The 25464-nt window shown below is 48.9% G+C and overlaps 8 protein-coding genes across 8 annotated transcripts; 4 read left to right on the forward strand and 4 right to left on the reverse strand.

The window, feature by feature from the left end:
• Positions 1-730: 730 nt before the first annotated feature.
• Positions 731-1714, forward strand: GLRG_06382 (HET domain-containing protein; the record flags this gene model as incomplete). The annotated part of the gene is made up of 2 exons (XM_008097067.1): positions 731-1489; positions 1625-1714. The coding sequence occupies 2 exons, from the start codon at positions 731-733 to the stop codon at positions 1712-1714; spliced, it is 849 nt and encodes a 282-aa protein (XP_008095258.1).
• A 552-nt stretch (positions 1715-2266) lies between these two features.
• On the reverse strand, positions 2267-3459 carry GLRG_06383 (uncharacterized protein; the record flags this gene model as incomplete). The annotated part of the gene is made up of 2 exons (XM_008097068.1): positions 2267-2332; positions 2383-3459. 2 exons carry the CDS (start codon positions 3457-3459, stop codon positions 2267-2269), a joined length of 1143 nt encoding a protein of 380 aa, XP_008095259.1.
• Positions 3460-4316: 857 nt separating this feature from the next.
• Positions 4317-6064, reverse strand: GLRG_06384 (amino acid permease; the record flags this gene model as incomplete). The annotated part of the gene is made up of 3 exons (XM_008097069.1): positions 4317-5331; positions 5386-5498; positions 5552-6064. 3 exons carry the CDS (start codon positions 6062-6064, stop codon positions 4317-4319), a joined length of 1641 nt encoding a protein of 546 aa, XP_008095260.1.
• Positions 6065-8725: 2661 nt separating this feature from the next.
• GLRG_06385 (aldehyde dehydrogenase) lies at positions 8726-10745 on the reverse strand (the record flags this gene model as incomplete). Its single annotated transcript, XM_008097070.1, has 10 exons — positions 8726-9012; positions 9109-9418; positions 9487-9519; positions 9572-9632; positions 9694-9909; positions 9962-10019; positions 10075-10089; positions 10149-10178; positions 10238-10367; positions 10440-10745. 10 exons carry the CDS (start codon positions 10743-10745, stop codon positions 8726-8728), a joined length of 1446 nt encoding a protein of 481 aa, XP_008095261.1.
• Positions 10746-13202: 2457 nt separating this feature from the next.
• On the forward strand, positions 13203-16982 carry GLRG_06386 (cytochrome P450; the record flags this gene model as incomplete). Its single annotated transcript, XM_008097071.1, has 7 exons — positions 13203-13617; positions 13676-13858; positions 13918-14252; positions 14311-14435; positions 16384-16688; positions 16747-16848; positions 16933-16982. The coding sequence occupies 7 exons, from the start codon at positions 13203-13205 to the stop codon at positions 16980-16982; spliced, it is 1515 nt and encodes a 504-aa protein (XP_008095262.1).
• Positions 16983-18113: 1131 nt separating this feature from the next.
• On the forward strand, positions 18114-19836 carry GLRG_06387 (uncharacterized protein; the record flags this gene model as incomplete). The annotated part of the gene is made up of 3 exons (XM_008097072.1): positions 18114-19108; positions 19210-19257; positions 19311-19836. The coding sequence occupies 3 exons, from the start codon at positions 18114-18116 to the stop codon at positions 19834-19836; spliced, it is 1569 nt and encodes a 522-aa protein (XP_008095263.1).
• An 800-nt stretch (positions 19837-20636) lies between these two features.
• Positions 20637-21623, reverse strand: GLRG_06388 (uncharacterized protein; the record flags this gene model as incomplete). Its single annotated transcript, XM_008097073.1, has 3 exons — positions 20637-21061; positions 21117-21490; positions 21595-21623. The coding sequence occupies 3 exons, from the start codon at positions 21621-21623 to the stop codon at positions 20637-20639; spliced, it is 828 nt and encodes a 275-aa protein (XP_008095264.1).
• A 1102-nt stretch (positions 21624-22725) lies between these two features.
• Positions 22726-25037, forward strand: GLRG_06389 (fungal specific transcription factor domain-containing protein; the record flags this gene model as incomplete). The annotated part of the gene is made up of 3 exons (XM_008097074.1): positions 22726-22818; positions 23008-24316; positions 24379-25037. 3 exons carry the CDS (start codon positions 22726-22728, stop codon positions 25035-25037), a joined length of 2061 nt encoding a protein of 686 aa, XP_008095265.1.
• Between the last annotated feature and the right edge of the window lie 427 nt (positions 25038-25464).

Genomic DNA, 25464 nt, shown 5'->3' on the forward strand with positions numbered 1-25464 from the left:
ATGGTAAGTGAATTGCTCGTACCAGAAATGAGAGCCTAGCTATTATACTCAAGGATCCAAGATACAAGGCAGTCTCTCCGCCCGCAGCCAATGTCGCATTGAGACTTTTCTCCTACTGCATCACTCCCGAAACCATCGAATCAGCGCTAGGTAATGGTGGGATGGGTAAATCCGCTCACGTGCATCGTCAACCCGAAAGCGCAACACTCTGCCGCGCATTCTCTCAAAGTTGCGCTTGGATACCAACCACCACGGTCAGTTGCGACAGCGCCCGCGCCGCCGTCTGTGCTGTCTTGATCGGAACTGTCAAACTGTCAGTCGTAACCTTGAGGCATGCCGGACGATGACTGCCCTAGAGGGCCTTTATGCGGCATTAGACCGCGACACAAGGTCAATCAGACTATTGAGGTTTCAGCCCCCAAAAGAGGACGAGACTCTTCGTTGTACCCTCACCGCCCATTCACTTGACGACGCGCCTCCTTTCATTGCGTTGTCTTATGTCTGAGGGGCCCCGGACCCATGTCACGAGATTGAGATCAATGACGCAAAGTTTCGGGTTCGAGAGAACCTCTGGCATGCCCTTGGGCAGTTAGTTCACATTGCAAGCGAAAGAAAGAATTGCATATCGGAGCAGAAGAAGTCCAGTACAAAGCTGCCGCAGTATTTCTGGATCGATGCAATTTGCGTCAATCAAGACGATACCGCGGAGCGCGGCCATCAAGTCGGCCTCATGAAAGACATCTTCTCTACGGCCCACCTTGTCATTGCTTGGATTGGGCTGGAGGAAGGCAACGTTGACCTGCTCTTCGACTACCTGCGAGGGCTGAAACACACATCCAGGCGCGAGAGAAATCACTACCTGCGCTCCCAGAAGCGCAAGTTCGCCTTCAAGGACGCAAGGTGGCTGGTCACGCGATCGTACTGGTCCAGGATCTGGATCGTGCAGGAGTTCACGCTGGCGAGGGAGTTGTGCGTGCTGTGCGGGCCGTCCGCCATCTCCTGGGCGGCCCTGCAGCAGTTCCGTCCCTTTGGGATATCGCAGCAGACGAACCTGGGGTTCAAGCACCTGTCGAAGCAGGAGAACCACCATAGCATCAAGAAGCACGTCGAGAACTGCAGGGAGCTGTCGAAGTTGCGAAGGTCCTGGCAGACCGACCCGAAACGCCTCTCCTTTACCGACACGCTCGGGGCGCGGCCGCGCCTCACCAGGCTGCTGGTCTTCTCGAAGGACTACCATTGCACAGACCCTAGGGATCGGGTCTATGGGCTCCTCGGCCTGACGGAGACTGAGGGCGAGGACCGAATCCCTGCCGACTACGACATCACACCTTTCCAGCTTTACCACCGCGTCATGTTTCACCTCCAGCAACAGGGCCAGACGTCCCAGTCCCAGCTCTTCCGCGCAAGACTTGCTCAGGGACTCCAGATCTGCGACCACGACGATCTTCCGGCATCCGATTTCATCTACGAAGCGGTGGCCGGCCGTTGTGTGAAAATGCTATTTATAAAGGAATCAAATATTTGGCGAGATCGGTTTTTGAACGATATTACAAACCACTTTGAGTTGGAAGGAAACCGAGATGATCTACATGAATTTTATAATTGGGCGAAACACCACTTCCAGGCATTTCCTTCAGATCAGGACCCGGCAACCTGGAACAGGTTTGAGGATGCTCTTGCGGTGGCCCTGCAAATCACCAAGAAGAGAAAGTAATGGCTTTGGGGTCTCCAGAGGCTAATATGCCGAAGCATTAGTCGAAAGTGATTCCTAGCGTTATTATTACATGATCGGTCCAGATTATTATGGGACTGTGTATACATGATGTTACCCAAGTCTCGGTAGTCTCTAATACTCTTTTTAAGTATGTGACCTTGTTACCGACTTCACATCACGTGTTTCTTGTAACCTTCAAATCGATACTACAACACTCAACGATTGCTCTATTTGTGTATCCCGACCCACAACCTTGTTCATTTTTCCGGCTATTTCAGGATTCATGATTGCTGTAGTTGAGTCTGCCGAACTCTGATCGGTATGTCAAGATAACTTCCATTGTAAAGCAAGGTCAAACATTCGGCCTCTAAAGGCTTTCAGATCAGGAGCCAAACATATAGATAAGATGAACTGTGCTTGTTATATTCATTATTTCATGTACGGTCATGACCTTTCTTTTTAATGGTGACAAACAATGCTATAACCCCATGCCTAGAGACGATATGAAACGGTTGCATCACGCCCAACCGGCTCAAATGAGCTCCATGATTATTAAATCGTACCTCTTTGTGTTTCCTCATCATCGGGCATATTGGCAATCAGAACATATAGAGTTTCCTACAAGTCATTGTTAGCAAGCTAGACGAGCTGGACTAGGTTCAACTTACTGTCTCTAAAGCCTTTAACGCGCCGGTAGTGAATGAAGGCGGAAGGGTACTGATAAAAGGATCCATATCCTTAGGGTCTTTTCGTAAGTAGCGATCCTCAGTTTGTCCCTCCTTGGCATCTCCGGGCGACATGACAGAGGCTGGATTCCAGAATGGGCTCAGCCCGCTGTCGCTGATCTTCTTCTCCTCCAACAAGGCTGAACACCTGTCCAAGCTGTTCAAGGTGATCTGGCCCATAGACTGGCCTGTGGTCTCTGATGGTTGGAACGGGATCACTTCCTGTGAGCGAGCCCGAACTCCGAAGTCTACCGTTGCGACCTGGGACCCATGGCGGTGCTCCAGGTGATTATGTACGGCAAGACGTTGATTTTTTCGGCTGTCAATGTATTCTGTGTCGTCACTCTGCAAGGGATACTGGTTGCGGGTTGCTGAGATTCTGGCCTCTGGCAAGACATTCGCATCCCCGTCGATGCGTTTGAATGTTGTGGGCTGAAGCCATTCGAACATCCCCATCCCTTGGAACGGGCTGAGATTTGCCTTCGGCCGTATTTCCATGCTTCTTCGCTCGTTCTTTACCCGCTGCACTGGCCTTGATCTAAATGCACGATCCAAAGAAGAGCCTTCCGGACCTTCGGGTTCCCAAGTCATCAGAAGGCATACAAGTCCCTTCGGCTTGAAGAGTTCATTGTTCGTCTTGTCTATGAGCTTATTCATAGCCGTGCTAGGTTGGATGCTCTTAGCAGTCTCGAAAGCCGTTCCAACAGCCATGGAGATGAAAATGTCGTGATGCGTATTATAGCACAAGTGTGCGAATCCGCTAAAGTCGATAGCTTGGGCACGAGGTTTGAGCTCGGCTAACCTGTTGAGCTGGTTGATGAAAGTTGAGAATGCTTTTTCGTCGATACCGGCATTTCGTAAAGAAGACGAATAATTGCAGACGAATCCTCGCGAGCGATTCATGATGCGCCGTTGGGGGATGATCACGGGGCTTGGCAACCGCACGAAAGCCACCGCGTTGGTCGGCGGCGGCGGCGGCGGCGGCGGTGGCGGCGATAACGGCGGCGATGGGGTGAGCATATATGGCTCGACCTCATGTTGTTGTAGAACATCCAGGTACTGCCGTAGTTCGCCAGCGTGGTCAGTAAACCGATCTCCTCGTCTTTTCACAGTTTGCGACTCTTCACCCCGGGGGCCTAGTCCGCCGATATCGTTATCCCAAATCGGGTCCTCGTGCGGCGCTTTCCGTTTGTCCCTTAGGTATCGATAGCTCGTCGACGCCAACCCGCTCCCCCCGGCCGCACGCTGCGCAAGTTGAAGCTGAAGAGTCCGGATGATATCTTCAGGAGACTTCTGTATTGGGGGATTCTGTGTACTGTTCAGATAGTTTGGCATGGTCAATACCACCGACACAGAGCCCATTGCGAATATAAGCGCCGTCGATTTTCATGAGGATAAATTGTATCTGCGCAGCTTTGTTGAAGGTGGCATTGGAGATTGGATATGGTATGCAGACAGAGCCAATGGATGGGCAGATGTAACGAGAAGAGACCTCAAACCTTTTGACCCCTTTTCTGCTCTTATCTGAACTAACGTGCATAGACTAGTGTGACGGTCGCACAAGAAGCGCATATGCGCGAGGGCTTGCGAATGCGAAGGGGACCGGGCCATCCACTCGGCTCCGGTGGCCAGCGGAAAGTTGGGACGACATCAGATGTAAGGGAGTAGTTCATTGCCTCAGAATGGGTGCATCATTAATAGATGTCCAAATACGACACCGCTTTCGGAAAGCATCGAATCCTTCGAGGCGTCGGCATTCGGGGCGTTATGTTTGATTAACAGCAAGGCTCAACTCCACTATCGCGGACAGCAAGAAGCGGCAACTGTCTCATGCATGCCGGTACCATACTATGCTACGTCATCTAGTGCATGCTGATTCAGAAGCTTTTCAGAAGCCTTCTCCACCACGGGAGCTTATCTAGATTATGCTCGCCGGTCTCAATCTCCCGGGACTCGTCGAGATCCCTACGCCGACCGGAGAGCAGATCGATCTCACTCACTCGCCAAAAATGAGTCTTGAACCAGAATTTGTACCCGAACCAGATCATCGGGAACAGGGGCAGCAAGATGTAGGCGTCGACGAAAGACCCGGCATCGAAAGGTGCTAGGGTCGTCCAGCCCTGCACGATGGCTAAGAATACGTTGGCTGCCAGACCAAAGTAGGCGTTCCAAGGATACCACAGAGATTTGAATGGAAGAGAGCTTTCGGCGTGACCCTGGGCTTTCCATGCCTGTCGAAACCGGATGTGGATGAACGAAATAGACCCCCAGACGAGGAAAGTCGAGACGCCGCTAAGGTTGACAATGTAGGAGTAGGCCTTGCTGGCGCCCGTACTGATGTTCATCATGGACAGGGCGCCGCAGAGGTTGGTAAAGACGATGGCCGGGATGGGGACGCCACGGCTATCAGTTTTCCCCAGGATCTTCGGTGCCTTTCCGTCTTGTCCCATGTACAAGAGAGTACGCGAGCCAATGAATATGGACGAGTTGACGGCTGACAAGCATGTCACGGCGATAAAGGCGTTGATAAGGTGCACACCGCCCTCCCATCCGGCGTTCTGAATGGCAACCGTCATGGGGCTCTTGACTGCCCGAGATCCTCCATTGACAAGCTCGTCGGCGTTGGCGGGGCATGTGAGACCGAAGAAGAAGGCAGAGCCCATGTAGATGAGGATGATGCGCCAGAAGACCTGACGAATGGCAAGTGGCACGGCGACGCGCGGATTCTTGGTCTCGGTGGCGGCGACTGCGACGGATTCGACCCCGGCGTAAAAGGTTGAGCAGAAGACGAATACTTTGGCGACGCCACGAAACCCATCCGTGAACGCGCCAGGGTCACGCCAGTACCGGAAACCGAGGGCATCTTGCCCATGGATTCCTCCAGCAGCATAACTGGGAAATGGTCAGAACGGGACGGTGGACCAGGTTTCGTAGATAAGCACTTACATGATGGAAAAAAGAAAGTAAGCAACCAGGCCGATAAGCTTCAGCAAAGCCAACCAGAACTCGGCCTCTCCAAAAGCCTCGATTCCTAGCAGTTGAAACCCGAGGAAGACGGTCTGAAATGTCATTAGTCATAAACTCTTGTCAAGACTTGTTCAGAGCGACGTACCCAGAATATCAGGAAGTATCCCCACAAAGGGACTTTATCACTCCAAAAAACAAAGATACTGGAGAGCACATTGTACTCATTGGCCAAGACACACATCCAGATGATGAAATAGTTCCATCCCAGGGCAACCCCGAAGCCCTTATCAACGAAACGATCTGCCAGTCCTGTGAATGCACCTCCGGTGGGGTACAAGGTGGTGAGCTCGCCGAGACTCTGCATAATGCTGAAGGCAATGATTCCGATGACGCCAAACCCAATGAGTAAAGCTGCCGGGCCACCGTTGGAGAGAGCACCTCCCGCGCCGATGAGCAGGCCGGGCCCGATGATGCCTGCCAGGGCCATCATGCTGAGATGCCGCGTCTTCAGGCCTCGCTTGACGCCACTGTGCGGGTCAAAGGCGGAGAAGTCAGCATCGATCGAGTTCTGCTCTTCCCCGTACGCGCCGTGGACGCCCGTGCCATTGATGACAGGGACGTCATCATCATCCTTGTCGTAGGCTCGATACCGAGACATCTTAACTCTGGAGCGAAAGTTGAAGAGACCGGCTGCAACGGTGGTTTTCTTTGGTTGAACCTGTCCGCAAGTCTCTTATCAATCGCCTCCAAGTTTCCGAGATCGAACGAGCACAGCCTACGGTGTTGTTGACGAGTGGGTTTGGGAGTTGGCGAAGTTTTTTTTTAAACATCCCGAGATGCTGGACCCAATACAGCGGGTCGGTACCTCGCATATGCATTACCGCGAGATAAGAGCTGTGCCAGGACGGCTGGCAAATTCCTGCCGTGCACTTTTTCCACCCTTCAAAGTCGTCTGGAGTGGCACGTATGGTGATTGCGGATTTGCGCCGTGCGATCGCGTCATCGCATGTCGATGCTCTGCGGCGACTCCAATTGGATGCCCGCGGGGCCCCAATGGTTCAAGACCCGCTCAGCTGCCGGTTTAGTGCGGGGAGGGAACCTCGTCGTTGCCAAGCGATCCGTCTTCAGGAAGAGTGTTCTCATTGGAAGTTGATAATCGATATTGGTGTAAATAGGCTGACTCGTGACCAAACTAAGGTTCATTGTCAAGACGAATGGCGTTTTCACAAGGAATCTTGGGGCGAAACAAATACGTGAAGTGACTCGATATCTTAGACCGCGAAGTGGATACCTAAGATATTGAAGGCGTATCCCCAATTAGAATCTCAGCTGGAAGTGAATCAAGAAAATCACCATATTCTACATATATAATGCCCATCAGCTTCAGAAACTTGGAAAAGCATCCAGGATGAAAGGGTCGACGAAAAGTTCCTCTGCATGCAGGACAACTGATCTGACATATTCATGCACTCACCAGCTTAGCTGTCGTATCTGTTATTTGGAATAGATCGTCAAGTCGATGTTAAACAAACTGCGTATCTATATCTCACGAGAAGACCTTCCTGAAGTCGTCGCGGATAGTGATTTTCATTGCTCACTGGCTGTATGAAGGGCCAAGGACTAATGACTGCGAGGGTCTGACATTGACAGTACTCGCCACTCGGTATCTTCCCGGCTCCAGCTTAATATGAGATCGTCTCCAAGAGTATTATCAATGGCATTAGAAATCAAGTGGAGAATGTATTTATGCAACTTGTGCTATAAAGGGCTGACTATTGGACTCGATTAGCGTCGTCATTTTTCCGTGACAATGAATACCGTGTTGACGTTTAATCTGGGAGCTAAATTACTTCCTGGCAGCTTTCGTCCATAGCCTCGTGGTGAACACTATCAAATCATTCATAGCCTTGTGGGTGCAATCACCATAACCACCGGAATGGAGCGGGGCAGTTAAGACCATAGGTAGCAAGTGTCACTACCGATTAGGACGTAGATACGCCGATTAAGGAAGAATCAACAAACTTTCACACCATCTTTTTAGACCTACCTTTCCTTACCCTGATCGGCCTTAGGCCTTCTGAATAATTAACCTTCAAACGTAATAATAACACAAGACAGATCGGGAGTATTACTCTTCCGATCGGTGTCAGCAGTGTCTCAATCAGCTCTTTAACTCTATTTATCAAGGGTAGTTATAGCTCTAATCGGGACAATCCGCACACCGATTGGTGAGGGATCTTGTGTTGCTTGTATAGGTTGTCGTGTTCTCTCTTGATTACCGCACCGCGCGAGTCCCAAACTGCCTTACACGCATCCACCACTCTTTCTAAACTGCCAGCCGTGGCAATCGCGATTACCCTCGTGGCTTGGTCAAAGTCATGCTTTGAGTCTGATTGTGCAGAGGCAGTGTTCAGCTGGTTACAAAGCTATCCTGTCAATTCTTCTGGGCAACGTTGCAAAGCAGAAAGCGCTTTTTCTGATTTCCCCACGTGTGGCTTCAGCGGGTGATCATTTGACATACCCTTGTGTCGTGAATTTGATGATCTTGATATTTCAGCTTCTTTCGGAGCCTAGTTCTAGAAATCAGTAAAGAGTTGGATTTAATGAAATCAGCCCATCAATATAGCAGTTCGAAAGTACGCAGACCAGGTAGATCGTGCAGCTTTTTTTAACCAACCTAGGAAACCGATTCATGTTATGGTCATTACGTGATAACCTCAAAAGCCTTACTGTTCCTGTCTTGGCTGACAAAGCCCGACGACACTACCCGACATATCCACATCACCTCAATCGCCATCCTATAGTGCGGCCGCCGCCGCGGTCACTTCACTTTTCATCCCTGATGGCATACGGAAATGTAATTGGTCGTATGTACTTGCGGAAATATGGCCATAATCCACCATCACACATGATGATTGTAACCGAAGATAACGTATCTCCGTCGCTGCGCATTAGCTCCGCCATGCAGTTTATTCTCCCAGGGTCCTGCTAATAAACCCACTAACAGGCAGCAGCGAAAACAACGTTACGGCTCCATAATCTCCAGCAAAGGACCGAAAGGGTCTGGCCGGGTCTAAAAGATTCGCCCCAGCAAACCCCATCGGCGGTCATGGCTTGAAATTGGAAAGCTGATCTTCACACCGACAAGTCGAGGAGGCAAACCCCAAAGGGCATAGGAAGCCGGGAAAATCCTTCGCTAGTTGTGGAGTACGTGTAAAATCCACAAAACGCTCACTAAGAACCCTTACACTTTGGATACCCTTTATTTCTCGTTACATCATGGGCGCGTAAATGCGGCGCAACGAGGAGGCCTATCAGCTCATGGCTTTGTGATGTACAGGGACTGCGCGTTGCAATACGCCTTCAAACCGCCGGCACCGTACTCGTATCCGATACCGCTCTGCTTGTGACCGCCGAAAGGCGCGTTGTACTGCAGCTCCAAGTGGGTGTTGATCCAGACGTTGCCGGCCTTGAGCTTCTTGGCGATGCTCTCCGCCTTTTCGAGGTCCTTGGACCAGACTGAGGCGCCGAGACCCATGAGACTGTCGTTGGCACGGTGAATAACCTCCTTCTCGTCGCTCCACTTCAAGACGGGGAAGATGGGACCTGAGATACCCCACGTCAGTATGGCCGAGAGTTTTGTGAGATACAAAGGGGAAGGCGAGGGCAGTTAGGTTTTCAGTCTGCATGCGTATCACTCACCGAAAGGCTCCTCGACAACGATTCTGGAGTTATCGGGCGGGTTGTCAATCATCGTGGGCGTGATGAAGTAGCCCTTGCCGTTGGATGCAGGCGCCGTGGATCCAGCGACGACCTTGAGCTTCTGCTCCTCGATGTCCTTGAGGAGCTCCTTGACGCGCTCGAACTGCATCTGGTTCTGGACAGGGCCCAGGACCGTGCCCTCTTGCTGGCCGTCGCCGACGGGCAAGTTCTTGACAACGTTGGCCATCTCGGCGAGGAGCTCGTCGTAAATATCCTCGTGGATGTAGATGCGCTTGATAGCGATGCAGACCTAATGATGAAATTGTCAGCAAATTGCACCAAGTGACGACGAATCTTTGGTGATTGGATCAAAAGTACTTGTCCAGAGTTGTACAGAGCCAGCATTGTAATCTAGCGTAGGTTAGCACGAGCTTCAAACGGCCGAGTACCGACGCCGACTGACCTTGGGCGCGACTGCCTTGATGTCTACGTCCGGTAGCACGATAGCCGCATCGTTTCCACCACTGCAGGTTCACGGGTGAGTCTGGATACCAGCAAGCTTCATGACGTGTTGACGCCACTTACAGTTCCAGAGTAACACGCTTGAGGGTCTTGCTGCAGCTCTCCATCACACGCTTTCCGGTCGCGGTTGAGCCAGTGAAGCTGACCTTATCGACACCAGGGTGGGCAGTCAACCATGGTCCAAGGTTGTCGTCGCCGCTCAGCGCCTGGAAAACGCCAGGAGGGAAGAATTGCTGAGCAAGCTCGACGATCTTCAGTCCGCAGTAAGGAGTGAAGGGGCTGGGTAACGTTTAGTGCGCGGCTTCGTGAGGCACAGATGATGTAGGCTTACGAGGGCTTGAGGATGAAGACATTTCCGGTGACCAGAGCAGGACCGATCTTGCCGCAGGCTATATTTTTACATCAGTACCAAGACGGTGATAGGTATAGTCGAAAGGCGCCTACCAAGAAGGATGGGAACTGGGAACTGTTAGTGGCTTGACCTCTTGCAAGTTTTTTGGAAAACACTAGAGACTTACAGTTCCAGGGGACAATGCCGACAGCGACACCTTGATTCTTAATCAGTTTCATAATCCAAGTGATACGGTTGAGGGACGGGTCCACGAACCCAAGGGCGTGTATCTCGTGATAACCCGGCGGTCTGGGTCGTTCTCTACAACCTCTTCGTGGAACGGCAGGTTGGACATTCCCTTGAAGTGCTTCACGGCTTCGCTGACCTCGAACAGTGCGAATTGGAGCTACCCGGGCACATGGCGGGTTAGCATGGATGAAGCTCGAGGTATTTATTTGCATGTTCCTCCATGACTTACAGGTTTACCCTGCTCCTTGGTGAGCATCAGCGCAAACTCTTCCGCGTGCGCCTCGAGAGCTTCGCCGAACTTAGCAATGGCTTTCTGGCGCTCTTCATAGGGGGTCTCGGCCCAGGCCTCCTGAGCCTTCTTTCCAGCCTGCACTGCTCTGTCGACATCTTCGGGGGTAGAGACAGGGACCTCGGGGTTGGCCTCGAGCGTCGAAGGGTTTACGTTGTGTCTGGTCTTGCTCGTGGTCTCGAGCTTTCCGTCGATAACATTGTAGAATTTGGTCCAATCCAGCTTGGACGTACTGTTGGTGGCCATGATGGGTGATTGTTTGGCAGGGACGGAAAGTTACGTGGCGGTCCGGGCTCGGTATGTGATACTTGGCTAAACAAGAATCGGGCAAACAAAGTGTAGGTAGAAGAGGGGTAGAAAAGAAGACGGGCAGGCAAAACTTGGAAGTGTCCCTGACTTTGTTTCTCTACCCTATCTCCCATCTCAATTTACGCGAGAGGGGTCAACAATTGCTCAGACAATGAGGGACAGCTAGTGGAGGACGTGGAGAGCAAATGCAGGGTCACTGATACAAGGATTCCATATCTGTATTCTTCAGCCGAGTTACGCCGCCCAGAACCCCACTATCAACGCTACGAAAACCGTCATTGATCCACGATTTACATAAACCAGTAGTATCCGCAGAACGGTGTAGGCTCCGCGGGAGGCGGGGCCAAAGTAGGAGCCCATTCCCATTCGGAATAGCTCCCCGACGAAGAACCCCCCATGGGCATGCGTTCGTCTTCCACAATACGCAGCCACGCAGGGTCCTATAATACCCCGCCGGTCAGTAATACCTACCTACTTCAAGCTTGGGTAAGATGCCCCTGAGAAACCGGCGGTGTTTGTTGGAACCCGCGTGGCAGCCAAGTCAAAACTGAGACGGAGGCAAATGAGTTGATCGGCCGAGGCCAAGGTACGTACCTTTGCCAACGAGCTGCTAGCTCTGGCCGTCAATGCTGACACACAGACTGCGCTTCTGCCGCGAACTCGGCAGCGTGCCGCTCCCCCTCTTTGGTCGTCCAATGCTTCTAGGTACCCTGAACTGACCATGTTTCCTGATTACCGTAAAGTCTAACGATGTTGCGTGCCTCATGTCGGATGCCTCGTGCAATGTGCGTCATGCATGCAAGGTACAAGAAATCTTAAAACCATGTTTTGATTGCTCATCCTTTCCCAACCAACACAGGCAGTGTTCTAGCGTCTGCCACACTAATAAAAGTGCCCTTTCCTATCCCAAAAGGTATCTTAGGGCCCCGTCTTTGCAGACTCGAGAGCCTCCCCGCGATCCAAGAGATCCACAGTGGAGGAGAAAGTACCGTATTATAGGCCCTTTAGACCCGAGGAGCCCGGCAAGGACCCTTTTGACAGCTCTCCCCAAAGTTAAAGGCCCGCGGCCCTGTCCTCGGGGAACCCCATGATTTTTCCCGATATGCCAAGTCAACATCTGTCGACGATTAAGAGTCGACTTCTGTGATTCCTCCCACAAGCCTGTTAGGTGCCTGGGGCGGGGCCCTAGGGGGGCACTAGAGTGGGGCTAGGACCAGATGAACTAGTCACCAAAAGGACATAAAAAGGGGAAAACTCTACAGGACTTAAGGGTTAGAGGAAGTAAATTAAAATAATTATGATAATTAAACCCTAACTATACTAATTATTAACTTCTTTACTTAATACTATTCTGGTCTCTAATAAAGCTAGTAAGATTATTATAAGTTATTATATCCTTAGCCTTACTAAAAGTGCTAATAGGTTAAATCTAGTTAATTAACTATTAACTTGTTAGGCTAGGTGCATAATTAACAAGATGTATTGTCTAGTTAAGTCTAGACACCCCTAGTACACCCCCTTACTTAATATAGCACTAGGTAATATACTAAAGTACATAACTTTAGTTATATGAAATAGAGCGTAAACACTTGCTAGAATATTACAAGAAATGTTAACACTGATATTTGTACGTTTTTGTATAATTACACCAGTTCCTACGACAAAACAAAGCCAGCTTGACGTATTTGAGATCCCGATGTTGATTTGATAGGAGAATTGTAAGTGTTGCTGAAAAGAGAGTGTGTCTAGGCAGACTTTAGTTATTGGTTATTGAGGTGGATTCTGTTCTGAACAGTGGATAGTGAGTCAACGTTACGTCTACATGCTGCTTTGTTGACGCTTTTACCTGCGGTCAGCGTAACACTGCTCAACTCTTATCAATGTTTTGATTGGGTACATCTCGCCACAGTCCAGGTGTTGAACTCTGCCCCCTCCGGTAGAGGTCTCTGCAGGCATCAAGCCTACAGGGGTTATAATACATAGTGCACCACTGCGTTTATACCAATAAGGCATAACAGCTGTAGATCCATTGGTCTGTCATAAAAATGACGCTACTGATTGCGAGCAGCAGTTGACGTCTTATATTACATGCATCACATTGCAGCATGCTGCAAGTTATGCTCCGCTGTAAAACATCGACTCCGTGTTGTTGTCAATCACCTGCATCACGCCTAAATAGGTCCATCATTGATCCTGGGACAAAGGCGACGCACTGCTGTCTCAGTTTGTCGTTATCAGAGTGGCCTAACTCGTCACTCAGTGGAACCCCAATGCCAGCGTATTAGGTATATTTACCAAGTTTAAGGCCCTGAAATGTTTGGGTTTCTTTCTCAATCACCCCCTCTCTCCTCGAAACAGCATGCCTCATACTAGTCGTACTTCTCAATGATTAATATGAACAGCTTGAGCCCCCTCCCGGCTCACGCCCTTTTCTTTGTGATTGGCATCCAGCTTCACGCATTCATTTTCTGCAAGGGTGAATGGAACACTGCCACCACCAAGTTGATTAGGAACTTTGCCTTGGGCGTAGGACTGCTTACAGCGTCCCTTATCCGGCTGGCCCCTGAGACTTTCCAAAGCCATGCGGCTGCGTTCAAAACAGCAGCTTCTCTTACGGCTTCCCTCATCTTTGGGACATACAGTAGCCTACTTGTGTACCGTGCGGCATTCCATCGGCTGCATTCCTTTAATGGCCCCTTCCTAGCGAGGCTCTCTAATCTGTGGATCACCTTAAAAGCAGTCAAAGAATTACACTTGCATCTAGAAGTTCAGGATCTCCACAAGAAATATGGCGATATTGTGAGGATTGGTAGGACTCCCAACACATCACGGGCGTCAACTTACTCACCTTGCATGGTACGCTTTAGGCCCAAGCGAACTGTCTATCAACAATCCGAAAGCAGTCATGGAAATTCACTCTAACCGCTCACCATGCACCAAAGGTCCGTGGTACGAGTTTATGCACCCTAGCTATTCCTTGCAACTTGTTCGAGACAAGCAGGAACACGCACACAGACGTAAGGCTTGGGATAAAGGGTTCAGCTCTAAGGGTAATTTCCTGTTCCAACAGCTTATCGTATAGGAACCTGTGAGCTGAGTCTATTACTAGCCCTTAGAGACTATGAGTTCCGTGTAGCAGATTTTACAAATCAGCTGCTTTCACAGATTGATGCACATACGGGCGAGCCATTCAATATTACGGACTGGTTCAACTTTTATAGCTTTGATGTCATGGGGGACATGGCTTTCGGGAAGTCCTTCGGGATGCTCAAGGAGGGCATTAAGCATTCCTTTATGACCTCGTTGCATAAAGATATGCAGTCTCTTGGCATGTTTAGCCACATGATGTGGCTTTTCCCCATTTTCAAGAATACACCAATTCTAAATGTCAATACCAAACGATTTTGGAACTTTGTCAGGTCCCAAGTGGATGACAGGATCAAGGTAACTTGCAAAAGCCGAGCGCTCGAGGAAGATGCTAATGGAACAATTACTGTCAAAGAACAAACCTGAATGCCCCGATGTATTCTCGTGGATTTTGGAAGACTTTGAATCAATCAAGGAGCCTACACAGCAAGACATTGACAACCTGTATGGGGATTCTCACCTGATTATAGTGGCCGGGAGGTATGTAAGTCAAACTACCCACTTTCCGCCCACCCCTGCATTCCGCCCACCCAAAATTGAAGCCATCACAACCAACACCACTTTATTTAAATAACTATTAACTACCTCTTGAAGCCATAATAATGCAACTTTTGGCCTTACTAGGTAATTCTGATGCGCTAGATTCATCTAAATTATTTTTAGCCTTACTAGCCTTAATTTACGCCTTCTATATATCCTTAATAGTTATAAATTTAATATTAGGGTCTAGATAAACAGCCTTCTTTTTCTTAACTATACTATTACTGATTTTAGCCTATAGAAGCTCTATTTAATACTAAGTAGTAGCTAATTAAAAGGACTACTGTTAGAAGCCTTTTTTAATCTTTCTAAAGAGCTAGCGTTATATAGTAATATTTTACTTTAGTTAGTCTAGTTAGCTAAATAGATATAATTAATCCTTAAGGTCTTTAACCTTTCTTAGCGTAGACCACTTAATAGCAGATAAATATTCCTTAAAATCCTAGCTACTATAGGCATTATAGGCCCCTTTTGCCCTCTTATTAATTAGTGTTAATAGTGTTAATAGCTTTAGTATATTTAGTAATAGATAGAAGCTTATTAGAGGTTTAGTAATAGTAACTAGCTATAACCTAGTGTATTTCTAGCTACTTTTAATATTACTAGTAGTTAGCCTAGCCTAATAAGCCTTATAATAGTAAGATATAAATAACCTCTTACTAATAATAGTTAAATTATTCTACTATATAAGGTATTTAAGCTCCTTATAATAGGCTGCCTTTATAGGACTAAAGACTACTTAGTTAAAAGGCTAGAGGATATAAGAGGTATATAGTAGTAAGAATAAGAGATAGACGTTATTAGTATAGTATAACTATATAAAATCTATTATTATATAGCTCCTATAGCTATCTAGAATAAGTAGTCTAGCCTTATAAGGTTAAGAAGGCTTAGTCTAAGGGAGGAAGACCTTTTATAGCTACTTAATAGTAGTACTATTTATAGTCTACTTATTCTATATTACTATAAATTCCTATCCCTTATATAGATTAAGATCTAAAGGGAACTACTACTATTAGACCTTTTTACCTTTATATATAACTAAGGGATAAAAAGCATTACCTTTAGTAGATATACACTTAATAATAAATACTTAGGCTTATAATCTAGGCTACTTTTTCCTTACTGCCCTTATAGTAGCCCTGCCTAGCACTAGGCTATTATCCCCCTTACCCTTAAGGATACTAGTCTTATCTATATTATATCTATTAGCTAGGTTAATAGTAGTAATATAAGGTATTATAAGATTTTTAAACTAATCCCTAATAACCTTAGTAAATACCTTATTAATACGCCTAGAATTAATAGAGCGACTTCTCTAGACCTTAATAGATAGATGCCTTTATAGGAAGGTATTTACCTATTGCCTTCCTAGAGGTTAGGTATCCCCTATAGCTTTAAGGATACGCTAGGTAAAATCCCTTAGTTATTAATAGGTTAGAGGAAGCCTAAGATCAGCCTGATTTTACACCTAGTTAGCTAGGCTAGCCTCCTAGGCATAAGATAGTCGCTAGAGGTCTTTAAAGGCAGCAGACCTCTATTATGTACTACTCTTCTGGTCTTAAAGTGTTAATTATAGTATACCCTATTACCTAGAGGCATTACAAAGAGATACACCCTTTGTAATAGCAGCAGGTGCCTAATTAATCTTAATTTTAGTATATTTAGTTATTAGGTAATAAAGAAGGTATCCTAAAAGAATGAAGTGATTTGGAGAAAAATGGAAAATGTTGTGGCACTTTGAAAATTGAGGCTATCTAGAAAGTGGGTGGCTGGGCGGCATTTTCTGGGTGGGCGGAATGCAGGGGTGGGCGGAAAGTGGGTAGTTTGACTTACCGCCCCACATGATAGTAGTTCTCAGGCTTATTCGACTAAAATTCGATTGCAGTGACACAGTTGCTACGACGCTTACTTGTCTCTTTTTCGAAATAGCTCAGAAACCGGACGTCTACAGTCGCCTAAGGGATGAAATCGACGACTTTTTCTTACAAAATGCGGAACCTGAACACTCAGCCCTGTCAAAGCTCCCTTACCTTCAGGCTTGCATCGACGAAACTTTGAGACTGCACCCCCCAGTGCCGTCGGGCGTTCAGCGAATGACACCGCCCGAAGGCATGGAAATTGACGGAACGTTTATCCCAGGCAGCACCATTATTCAGGTGCCAACATACACAATGTTTCGAGGCAAGTTTTGTCCGAACTGTGTTCGGTTATGGTTCGTGTTCTGACGGCTGCTTCGTGGTAAATCTAGATGAGCGCTTGTTTTCACAGGCAAATGAGTTCATTCCCGAGCGATGGACCGTTCGGCCCGAGATGGTTATGGACCCTACGACCTTTGTCCCTTTCAGCACAGGTAAGGAGGCACTGGGAACTCATACCCTCAATGCTCTACGGATCTATACGCGGCAAGAGCTGACGAGATGGCGTGCCATAATAGGTAAATATGCCTGCGTCGGGAAGCAGCTTGGCTTGATGGAGACCCGGTAGTGTGCCAGCCAAATTATTCACCGATACGATGTGAAATTTGCTCCGAAGCAAACAGTGCGAGCTTTCGTTGAAGGGCAGAAAGATGGGTTTACTCTATCGTTGCCAGTGTTGGAACTGATTTTCAACCAGAGGGAGGAGGGAAGCTGACTGCCTATGAAGCCGAGATAGGGAATCACAATATGGGGGATGACACCAAGAGCGCTAAGTTGGATTGTCTTGTTAATCCCTTTTTGATACATGAGCATGTTGCTAAGCTCAACTTGCGTTTGTTAATCCTGACAACAGGGGCTTAGCTCTTAGTGTAACGCTTTATTATCGAGCTAGATGAGGGAAAGGTTTCGTCTCTTTGCTAGACCCTTCCGGGGCAGAAACCGCAGAATAAGGAATCATACCAATTAACCTGTTAGAATTGGAGTTGCAACAGTAGCCATGCAGCGACGAAGACATTCCACGACGCTTCGAGCAAAAGCCTGCCTCTCTGCTGGCCCTGGTGTCGCAGCAAAATGTTTGATTCGTCAGCTAAGGGGGCAAGCTTCAATGCGGAGCTCTCAACGTCCGGAATCCATCAAGACGAAGGTTTACAGCCAATGTTACGTAGGAATCCCAGCTCAGAAGTCGGGCAAGCAATGCACCGCAAGGAAAAGCACCTCCCAAGAAAGTGCCAGGCCCAAGAAAACAGGGGTGTGGTGATTTCCCCACACTCTCAAGCTCTTTTCTCAACTCATCTTCTCCCCTCCTCCCATCTGTCCGTTGTGCAGCTCGGGGTTGGCGTTAGAGCTACTGAGTCGTCCAATCCCCCCCCTATTGGACAATTAAGCCTCACAAAAGAAGCTTTGCATTTGCCTTTTCAACTCCCTGTTTCCTCCCACCCTAGTTACTAGATTGCCAATGATGTCCGTTCGGTCCACTCATACACATACTGCCTACCGTACTTTCTTCGACACAGTCTGTGCGTGGTTTATCGGTTCATATCTTCCCCCCCGGCGTAATTACCCGGCTTCCCATCTCTACTTGCTAGCACCTGAGCAGAAAAAAGGAAGGGGGAAACCACCCAAAATAGTTGCATTGTTTCGCTCTACGCCCTCCGCCCTCATTTGTCTATTCTGTTCTTCTTTGGGTCACTTTGCAGTTATGGCATCCGATGATGGGCCAAATGATACCCCCACTCCACCATCAGGTGGTCCGCCAGCAAAGGTTCCCTCCGAAAAGGAGCTCGCTCGCAAGATCCGAAAACGCGAGCTTGACCGCCGAGCCCAAAGACAGGCCCGTGAACGGACGCGCAACCGCATCGCCGAGCTCGAGTCTCAAGTCAAGGAACTCAGGAAGGATGATTCGACGAGGTTATCGGCCTGCATGGAGCAGCTCGCCACTATCACCCACGAACGAGACAGCCTGGTCGACACAGTCAAGTCCATTGAGCAAATAATCCGCGGGCATGTGCTACCGAGCCGCCAAGCCCCAACAGCGACGCCACTCTCTCCGCCCGGACAGTCAGGACCCCTACCCAACCCTCGGGATGCGATAATGACAAGACCGTCGTCGCGCTCGTACTCGGCCCCAATCAGCTTCCTGCCCGGAACTCCCTCTAGTACCGACCCTCACGCGCTCCGCAGCAGCGGCTTTGGCAATGGACTCGGGGTTGTCGGCACAGTACCGAATGACTTCTCGGCGCCCGGCTGTCGCGCCTCCGCCTCCACGTCAGACAGTCAAGACTTTATCGAGGAGCTCGAGGAGGAGGACGAAGACGAAGACCACGACGACGACGCTGGTATTATCGTCCCACCACCCACATCACCATGCGACTGTGCCGTGGCCCCAACGCGGTCTGGGCCGGCTCCGCCCAAGTTCAATGTTTGGCGGGCTATCAACCGGGCCTTAACCATGAGGTGCCATGTCTCGAAGGCTGCGCAAGTGGCTGAAGATGCTGAAGATGAGCATGTGCCTGTTTGCGCGTTGATTGAGGGGTGGGATGTTGTTGCTAAGTCAAGGCCTTTGTCTAAGCTGTGGAGGAAGCTGCGCGCGGTTGACGAGGTGCTCTTTTTCAACTGTTCCCTGACAGACCGACTAGCAATTCTTCGAATCATGTATATGCAATTAAAATACCAATTTGATCCCACGCCGGAGCGGTACGTCAAGCTGCCACCGTGGTATCTAACAAGGTATACTAGGAGATTGTGTTGGCGCATCACGCGCGACGAAGAGAAACCTTTCTGCTAACACGATATAGGCCATCACAAACACTGCCTCACTCCCAAGCCATCGACTTCTTCGTTTGGTAAGCAACGAACGCTCGGTATCATTTGTGGCGGTCACGCTAACCTTTATTAGGCCAGGTCTCCGAGAGCGTTTCGTTTTTGGTCAACATGCTTATTGTAACAACCAATTCTGGCAGCTCTTTGCTTCAAGCATACACGTGCTGTGGCCCTTCGAGTTCCGCGACGCGTACAAGAAGTGCGTGGTCACGGGGCAGTACCAATTATCGCCCATGTTCGAGCAAAGAATTAGGGACCTCAACGTTTGGACCATGGGGAACGACCTTTTCGCGCGCTTTCCCGAACTCATTGCGGACATTCCGGTGACCCAGTCCATTGGTCAATCTTTGACGCCAGTTGCTACACCAATCATGCTGCAGCAGGCCTATCTATCTCAATTAAAGGAGCGTGAAGAACAGCTGATGCTAGAGCATGCTTCCGAGCAGGGATCAAGCCAAGACGTCATAGACTGCACACAGGCCATGCAGGTGTTTCCTCCAGACCTCTACAGAATGGCGCCTTCAGTTTTCATGGCCGAGTATACACCTCAGAGCTTCGATACGAACGGCGTCTCACACGATTCAACGCCCGAGTATTTCTGATTCGCAAGCGGACATTTGGGAACAACAAAGACCCGAATCCTCCTTTAGCGAAACATCAATCAGCTCAAGGTAGCATTTTAATGTACAATGGGCCTGCGAGTGGCGACCCACGCGAGCAATCAAGGGAGTTAGCATGGAGAAAATCTAGTTTGTTGGCAAAAGTACGAGTCGTAATAAGCTTTAGAGTGACGGCAGCAACATCTCCTTTCACAACCCTCGGCAGTCCAGTCGGCAAGTCGATCGAAAAACAGACTTTAAGATCATGCAGGAGCCTATGTATTGATTCGAATTTATATCCACCTAATCAATATTCCCTGAGTCGGAGCAAACACCTTCTTTAGGACAAATGTATCATATCGGCAAGCCACGGCAATCATGATCAATCCTTCAAGGTTGATTCTGATTCGATTTGCCCCCCAAGCGATGCAAAGGCTGGAGGGGAAATGTGGCAATAAGGTTGCTTCTTGGGTGCTTGCTACAGATGCTTTTCGCATTCTCGTTGATTGAAGAGAAGCCCCTTGGTAAGTATGTATCAAACTACGTGCTAGTTAGCAAGAGCCGTCGTTGCCCCGGTGGTTTACTTTCAAAAATCTAGATTATAGAAGCGCAGAGATTTACAACATGTATCCGCAACTCAACAATCAATAAATACAACAACACGAAAAGCCCAGTAGCAGTTTCTGTCCTTCTCAGTGATTAACAAGTATTTCCCTCCCAAGAGAACCTTTGATCACGTTTCATTGAGTATAGTTTCCAGACCATTACAAGATTTAAACCGTTTTCCTTCGTTGTACTTGAATTCAGGAGAAGAAAGTTACGGGCCTTTCCAGAAGCTGACCATCCAAGAAGATGTCAACCTTCTCGTTGTAGAAACATAATAAACCGGCTACGCCTGCACTCTCATGCGTCGGATTCCTGTAGTACCAGACAAGATCCTTGTGCTCTTCGCCGTTGACCACAATGTGGTAGTATTCTGCATCGCCTTTGTACGGGCATTTCGAGAGTAGTTCGCTCTTCCGAAGTACCGATTGATCAACTGAGGCCAATGGAAGGTAGTACCTCGTAGGCAAGCCTGTTTCTAGCAAATGGACGGCAAAGTTGGCCTTAGCAACGCTCCTTCCAGCAACTTTGACCTCGACGGGTCGCGAAGACGGAAGAATGTCGATGCGTTTGAAAGGGTCTTTTGGATGAACGTAAATGGGCGTTTCTTCTTCCAACCATTGATCTGGAAGTTATCAATATCTTGTTGATCACCAGTAGCTCATCAAACTGTCTCTTACCCATACTCCCAAATTCCAGTCTTACCAGGCCTTTCAGTGCCCCACTGATTTCCTCATCATCAGAGAATCGTAAGACCCGGTCGGTCACTAAATCCTTGGTACCGTTCTGCCCTGGAATAGTGATTTCGACCACATGGGCCGCAACGATTGACGAATCTCCAGCAGAATAAACGTCTTGCTTGTCTTTCCAACTGCAGTTTTGGAGCTCCGACATACGCACGTAATACTGCGGGTAGGCAACGTGCTCCCACACATGGATTGCGTTGGTTGTGTCAACAATGTACGCTTGATTTAGGATGACTCGAACGCGTCGGGGAGTGCTTTGGATTCTGTGAGGGCCATTAATGACCAGATGGCGAGCAAGCTCAGGGAGACTATATTTTCATCAGCTCATACATATATATCCACGCTGAAAAAAAGAGGAGCCTTCATTTGTTCTCAGAATTGAATTGAAGTTATGCTACAATCCTACACTTACTCAGCTCGAAACTGTCCAGGCTTGGACATCGTTAGGTTCTCGTTAATGGACAATGAGAAAGACTGGAGTACTTCAAAAATGATACTTGCAGAAGGGCAAAACAATTACTTGACTCTTCCGCCTCCAACATGATTCGGAGCAGCCTGATTACAATACGCTCAACCCCGCACCCTACGTGAGGGTGACGTTTAGTGTTTTACGTAATCTGCATCGAACTCGGAGCCATCATCGTTGTCTATCGTAGCATTGAGCCACAAATCAGTTATATGCGGTCTCTCATTATTTCTAAAGCTTATCTTCTTAAAAGAAAATGGAACTAATAGAGATTATTTAGGCCGTGTGAAGCTTGTATCTACTGGGATAATCAATATGAGCTCGTTTTTGGTTTCACAGCAGAATAAGCTACTATGGCCACATGCGACCATTGTTTGCTGGCCTGGATATATTTGATAGAGTCCATAGGGCCTTTGGCTTGCCGGCGGACCAGGAATTAAGCCTCTGGGATCAGGAATGCGGTTTCTCCGGTTCGAGGACATCAAGTTCTCTTTTTGAGTTATCGGTTGCGAGCTTAATCCAAAACGGAATAACTTTGCCACACGTCGTAACTCTTAAGTTTTCCGTACTTGGGATTCACGTGATGGGTGTTGGTTTCGGATCCATCTCCCCAGCCATCCATTACAACCGTTGGTTCGCATTGATACTTTGCTGGCAGAAAGACTGAGCATATGATGATCACTTCAAGTTCTGTCGCGATGCATTCATCGGCATCCCGCGGCCGCCCCACTCGTGGATACTCATTTCTTAGAGTCCGGCCACACGATCTCACAAGTAGATAGTCAAGCGCTTTTCCTATGCTCTTGCCTACCCGAAAAGTACCTCTACGACAAGTTCACTGTCCAGAATGAGGTTGGTCTTTCGAATGACCATATTATTGCAAGGCAAGATGGTGAAGGATACGTCATTTCGTCTTTCTCCTCCTAGCTCTAGCGAGCTAAATGTCGGCATTCCCGGTCTAGGATACTCCGGCCCACAGTCACCGAGTGACCCCACATCCCGCATCCCCCACAACTGCATCACGAATCGAGGTCGTTACGCGAAGACGATGTTGACGGCCTTCATCTTCACGCCGCCATGCTTAACCTCAAGTTCATCAACACCACAAACGTACCCGTGACAAAGCGCAAGATCGCGTTGCATGCATGCGAAACTTGCCGTAGGCGAAAGGTCGGTTCAATTTTCTACTTCATCCCGGCCAACGGTTGTTGTGCAGTGCCGCTTCATTGTCCGCGTTCCATACCAGCCCGGCCCTACAGGATGCTGCTGGAATTCCCCCCTAAATGGCCAATCAGAGGTCACCTACCGGTCAAGACGGTCCGGGCCTGTTCAGAATAATGAGGTTGACGGGCTTTACAGAAACGATGTGAACATCCGTTGGGGGAGGGGGAGTCTCCGCCTCCGCATACGGTTCACTGGCGGAAGAGGGGCCGTTTCACCACTCTTGGTTCTTCTACAACCGCAAGCGATTCCCCAAATGCAGCAACCCCCATAGACCCTTGCCTTCAGTACAGCCCAGAGGTCTTGAGGGCGTCATCAACCCTCCCGGAAGATGGAGACGACAGTGAGGTATCAGAGTCCATTCATGTTGCCGGCTCGGTGCCCCCGACAAGGAGCCCTCGGCGTCACGTTGCCAGTCCATCTCCACTTAGCGCCAGCCTATCAGCGCTTGCTGAGCATTCGACGCCTCGTAGTTCTAGCCCAGAACTCAGGATTGATGAGGAATCAATACAGAATAACGAGGATAGATTCGTCGGTGACCTGAATCCAGAAGGGACCTTCCTCGCAGATAGTCCCGGAACGCGCCCTGGGTACGCACAGTCCAATTCTGTGGGCGTATGGTATTCTCGCAGAAACAACAAAAACAACCCAACTACAGAACTCGCATCCGCGGTCTCCGTGGATTATGCAGAGCATCAGTTCCTAGCCGTACTGCCCAAGAAAGAACACTATGACCAGCTAAAAAGGATCTACCTCCGAGATGTCCATCGGATACTACCTATAATGAACGTCGACATCCTCGAAAAGCCAACATCCACGATATCACAAGTACTCTGCAAGCAGGCCGTTTGTCTGGCGGCAGGGTCCAACCCGAGCGCAAAGCCATATTTGACACTCGGTGAAGACTCGTCAACGGCCCTAGCCTATCCCGAATTTGCTCTCCGCCTTTCGTCAGCTATCCGGAAGGCACTGGGTTTCGGATTAGTCAAGGATCGCGTTCAGGCAGTTGCTATTCTCGTCATTCTCTCATTGTATACTCACTTCTCCCAAGACCGCCACCTTTCTGCCGAGCTAGCAGCACAAGCTGTGAGCAACGCTCAAACAGTCGGCCTTCATCTCCAAAATCCACCAGCGAGGTCCGAGGAGCCTGCATATCTAACTCGATTGTTTTGTTGCGTCTGGGCAATGGACCAGCTCAACGCTGCATTCCATGGCCGGCCTATAATGATGCATGAAAGAGACCTAGGGCGGGACATGGAGGCCTGCATCGCTGAGCAAGACAGCTGCTTCCGGCTGTTCCTCAAGATTGTCGTTCTGCTGGGCCGCATCATCGACCTATACCGGCCGGCAGCAAAGAATACTGGCTGTGTTGTTATGGAAGACCTTCCAAGCTTCGAAAGCCTCGTCGAAATGGCACAGGCCCTCGGTGTCGAATCCCGTCTTCTGGGTAAGGCTTTGACAATCATCTTCCACCTACAAACACCTGACAAGATGCTAATCGCGTCGCAGCCTCAATTGAGCTGCTCTATCACGGCATTGCGATTTTGTCCTGTCGTATCCCGGTTGGATCAACACGATCGGAGCACCTATCCTTAGCATACACTCGGCAGTCTCTTTCTGCCATTAAGATAACGGCGATTGTAAAGCAGTTTGGCAACTCGTTATCTCACATGACGTTCGTACCATACGCCGTATCGCTCTCTTTGCGAGTAGCCTACAGAGAGCTTCGGTCCAGCAAAGTCCCGATGTTGACCGCGAGGTCTCGCCGCCAATTCCAATCAACTTGCAAGGTACTCAAGGAGCTTGGTGGTATGTTCCGCTCCGCGCTCGTCATGGTGGACCTGGCCGAGCAGGTCATTCAAGAAATCGATCAAGTCTGCTCCAACGCGCTGAACGAGCAGAATGTAAACGACTCTGTTGGCACGCCGACTGCTACTCGCCAAGGGGATACAACCGCTGCAGAGGGTCCTGAGACGGCCAACGCTGCGGGGGTCGAGAACCTCCCACTTCATAGCGAATCAATTTCGGGGTTCGACGCTTCTCTTTTTGAGGGGCCTGCAGGGTTTGATGTTTTCGAGTTCTTTGATCCCGGTGACCTTAACGCCATTGATGCCATCTTAGGAGGTGATGCACCTCCTGGCTTTGGTCACTTTGGGTCTTTGATCTAACAAACTGCCGTTCTTCCCAGTGACACTTTTAGGTATGGTGCAATAATTGGTGGACAATACGATTCTGTCTCCTTACAAGAGGTCTAGGATAGTTCGCTCTATAGGAAGTAAACGATGGTAGGAATAGTTCAATCATGCGGTGCATCTGGTCTTTACTAAACCGACAATTCCGGATTTATATAAATACGAAGAAAGAGTTCTGAAGAATTAAAAGTGGGAAGCTTGATATTGTAAATGTCAGCAGATTCAAAGCGCGATTAGATGTGGTGGCTTTTTCGAACCTTGTTGAAGTTTCTGCAAGGTCGATCAAACCAAGAAACAACCCAAATACTAACAGATAGTATAGTTGCTTTTAGTATCAAAGGCTCGAATGAGTTGACAGAGAACTTTCTTCCTTCTTGGTAACCAGCAGAGGCTACAGAAGCAG

Source organism: Colletotrichum graminicola (genome assembly GCF_000149035.1).
Source record: "Colletotrichum graminicola M1.001 genomic scaffold supercont1.24, whole genome shotgun sequence".
In the NCBI taxonomy this organism is placed as follows: domain Eukaryota; kingdom Fungi; phylum Ascomycota; class Sordariomycetes; order Glomerellales; family Glomerellaceae; genus Colletotrichum; species Colletotrichum graminicola.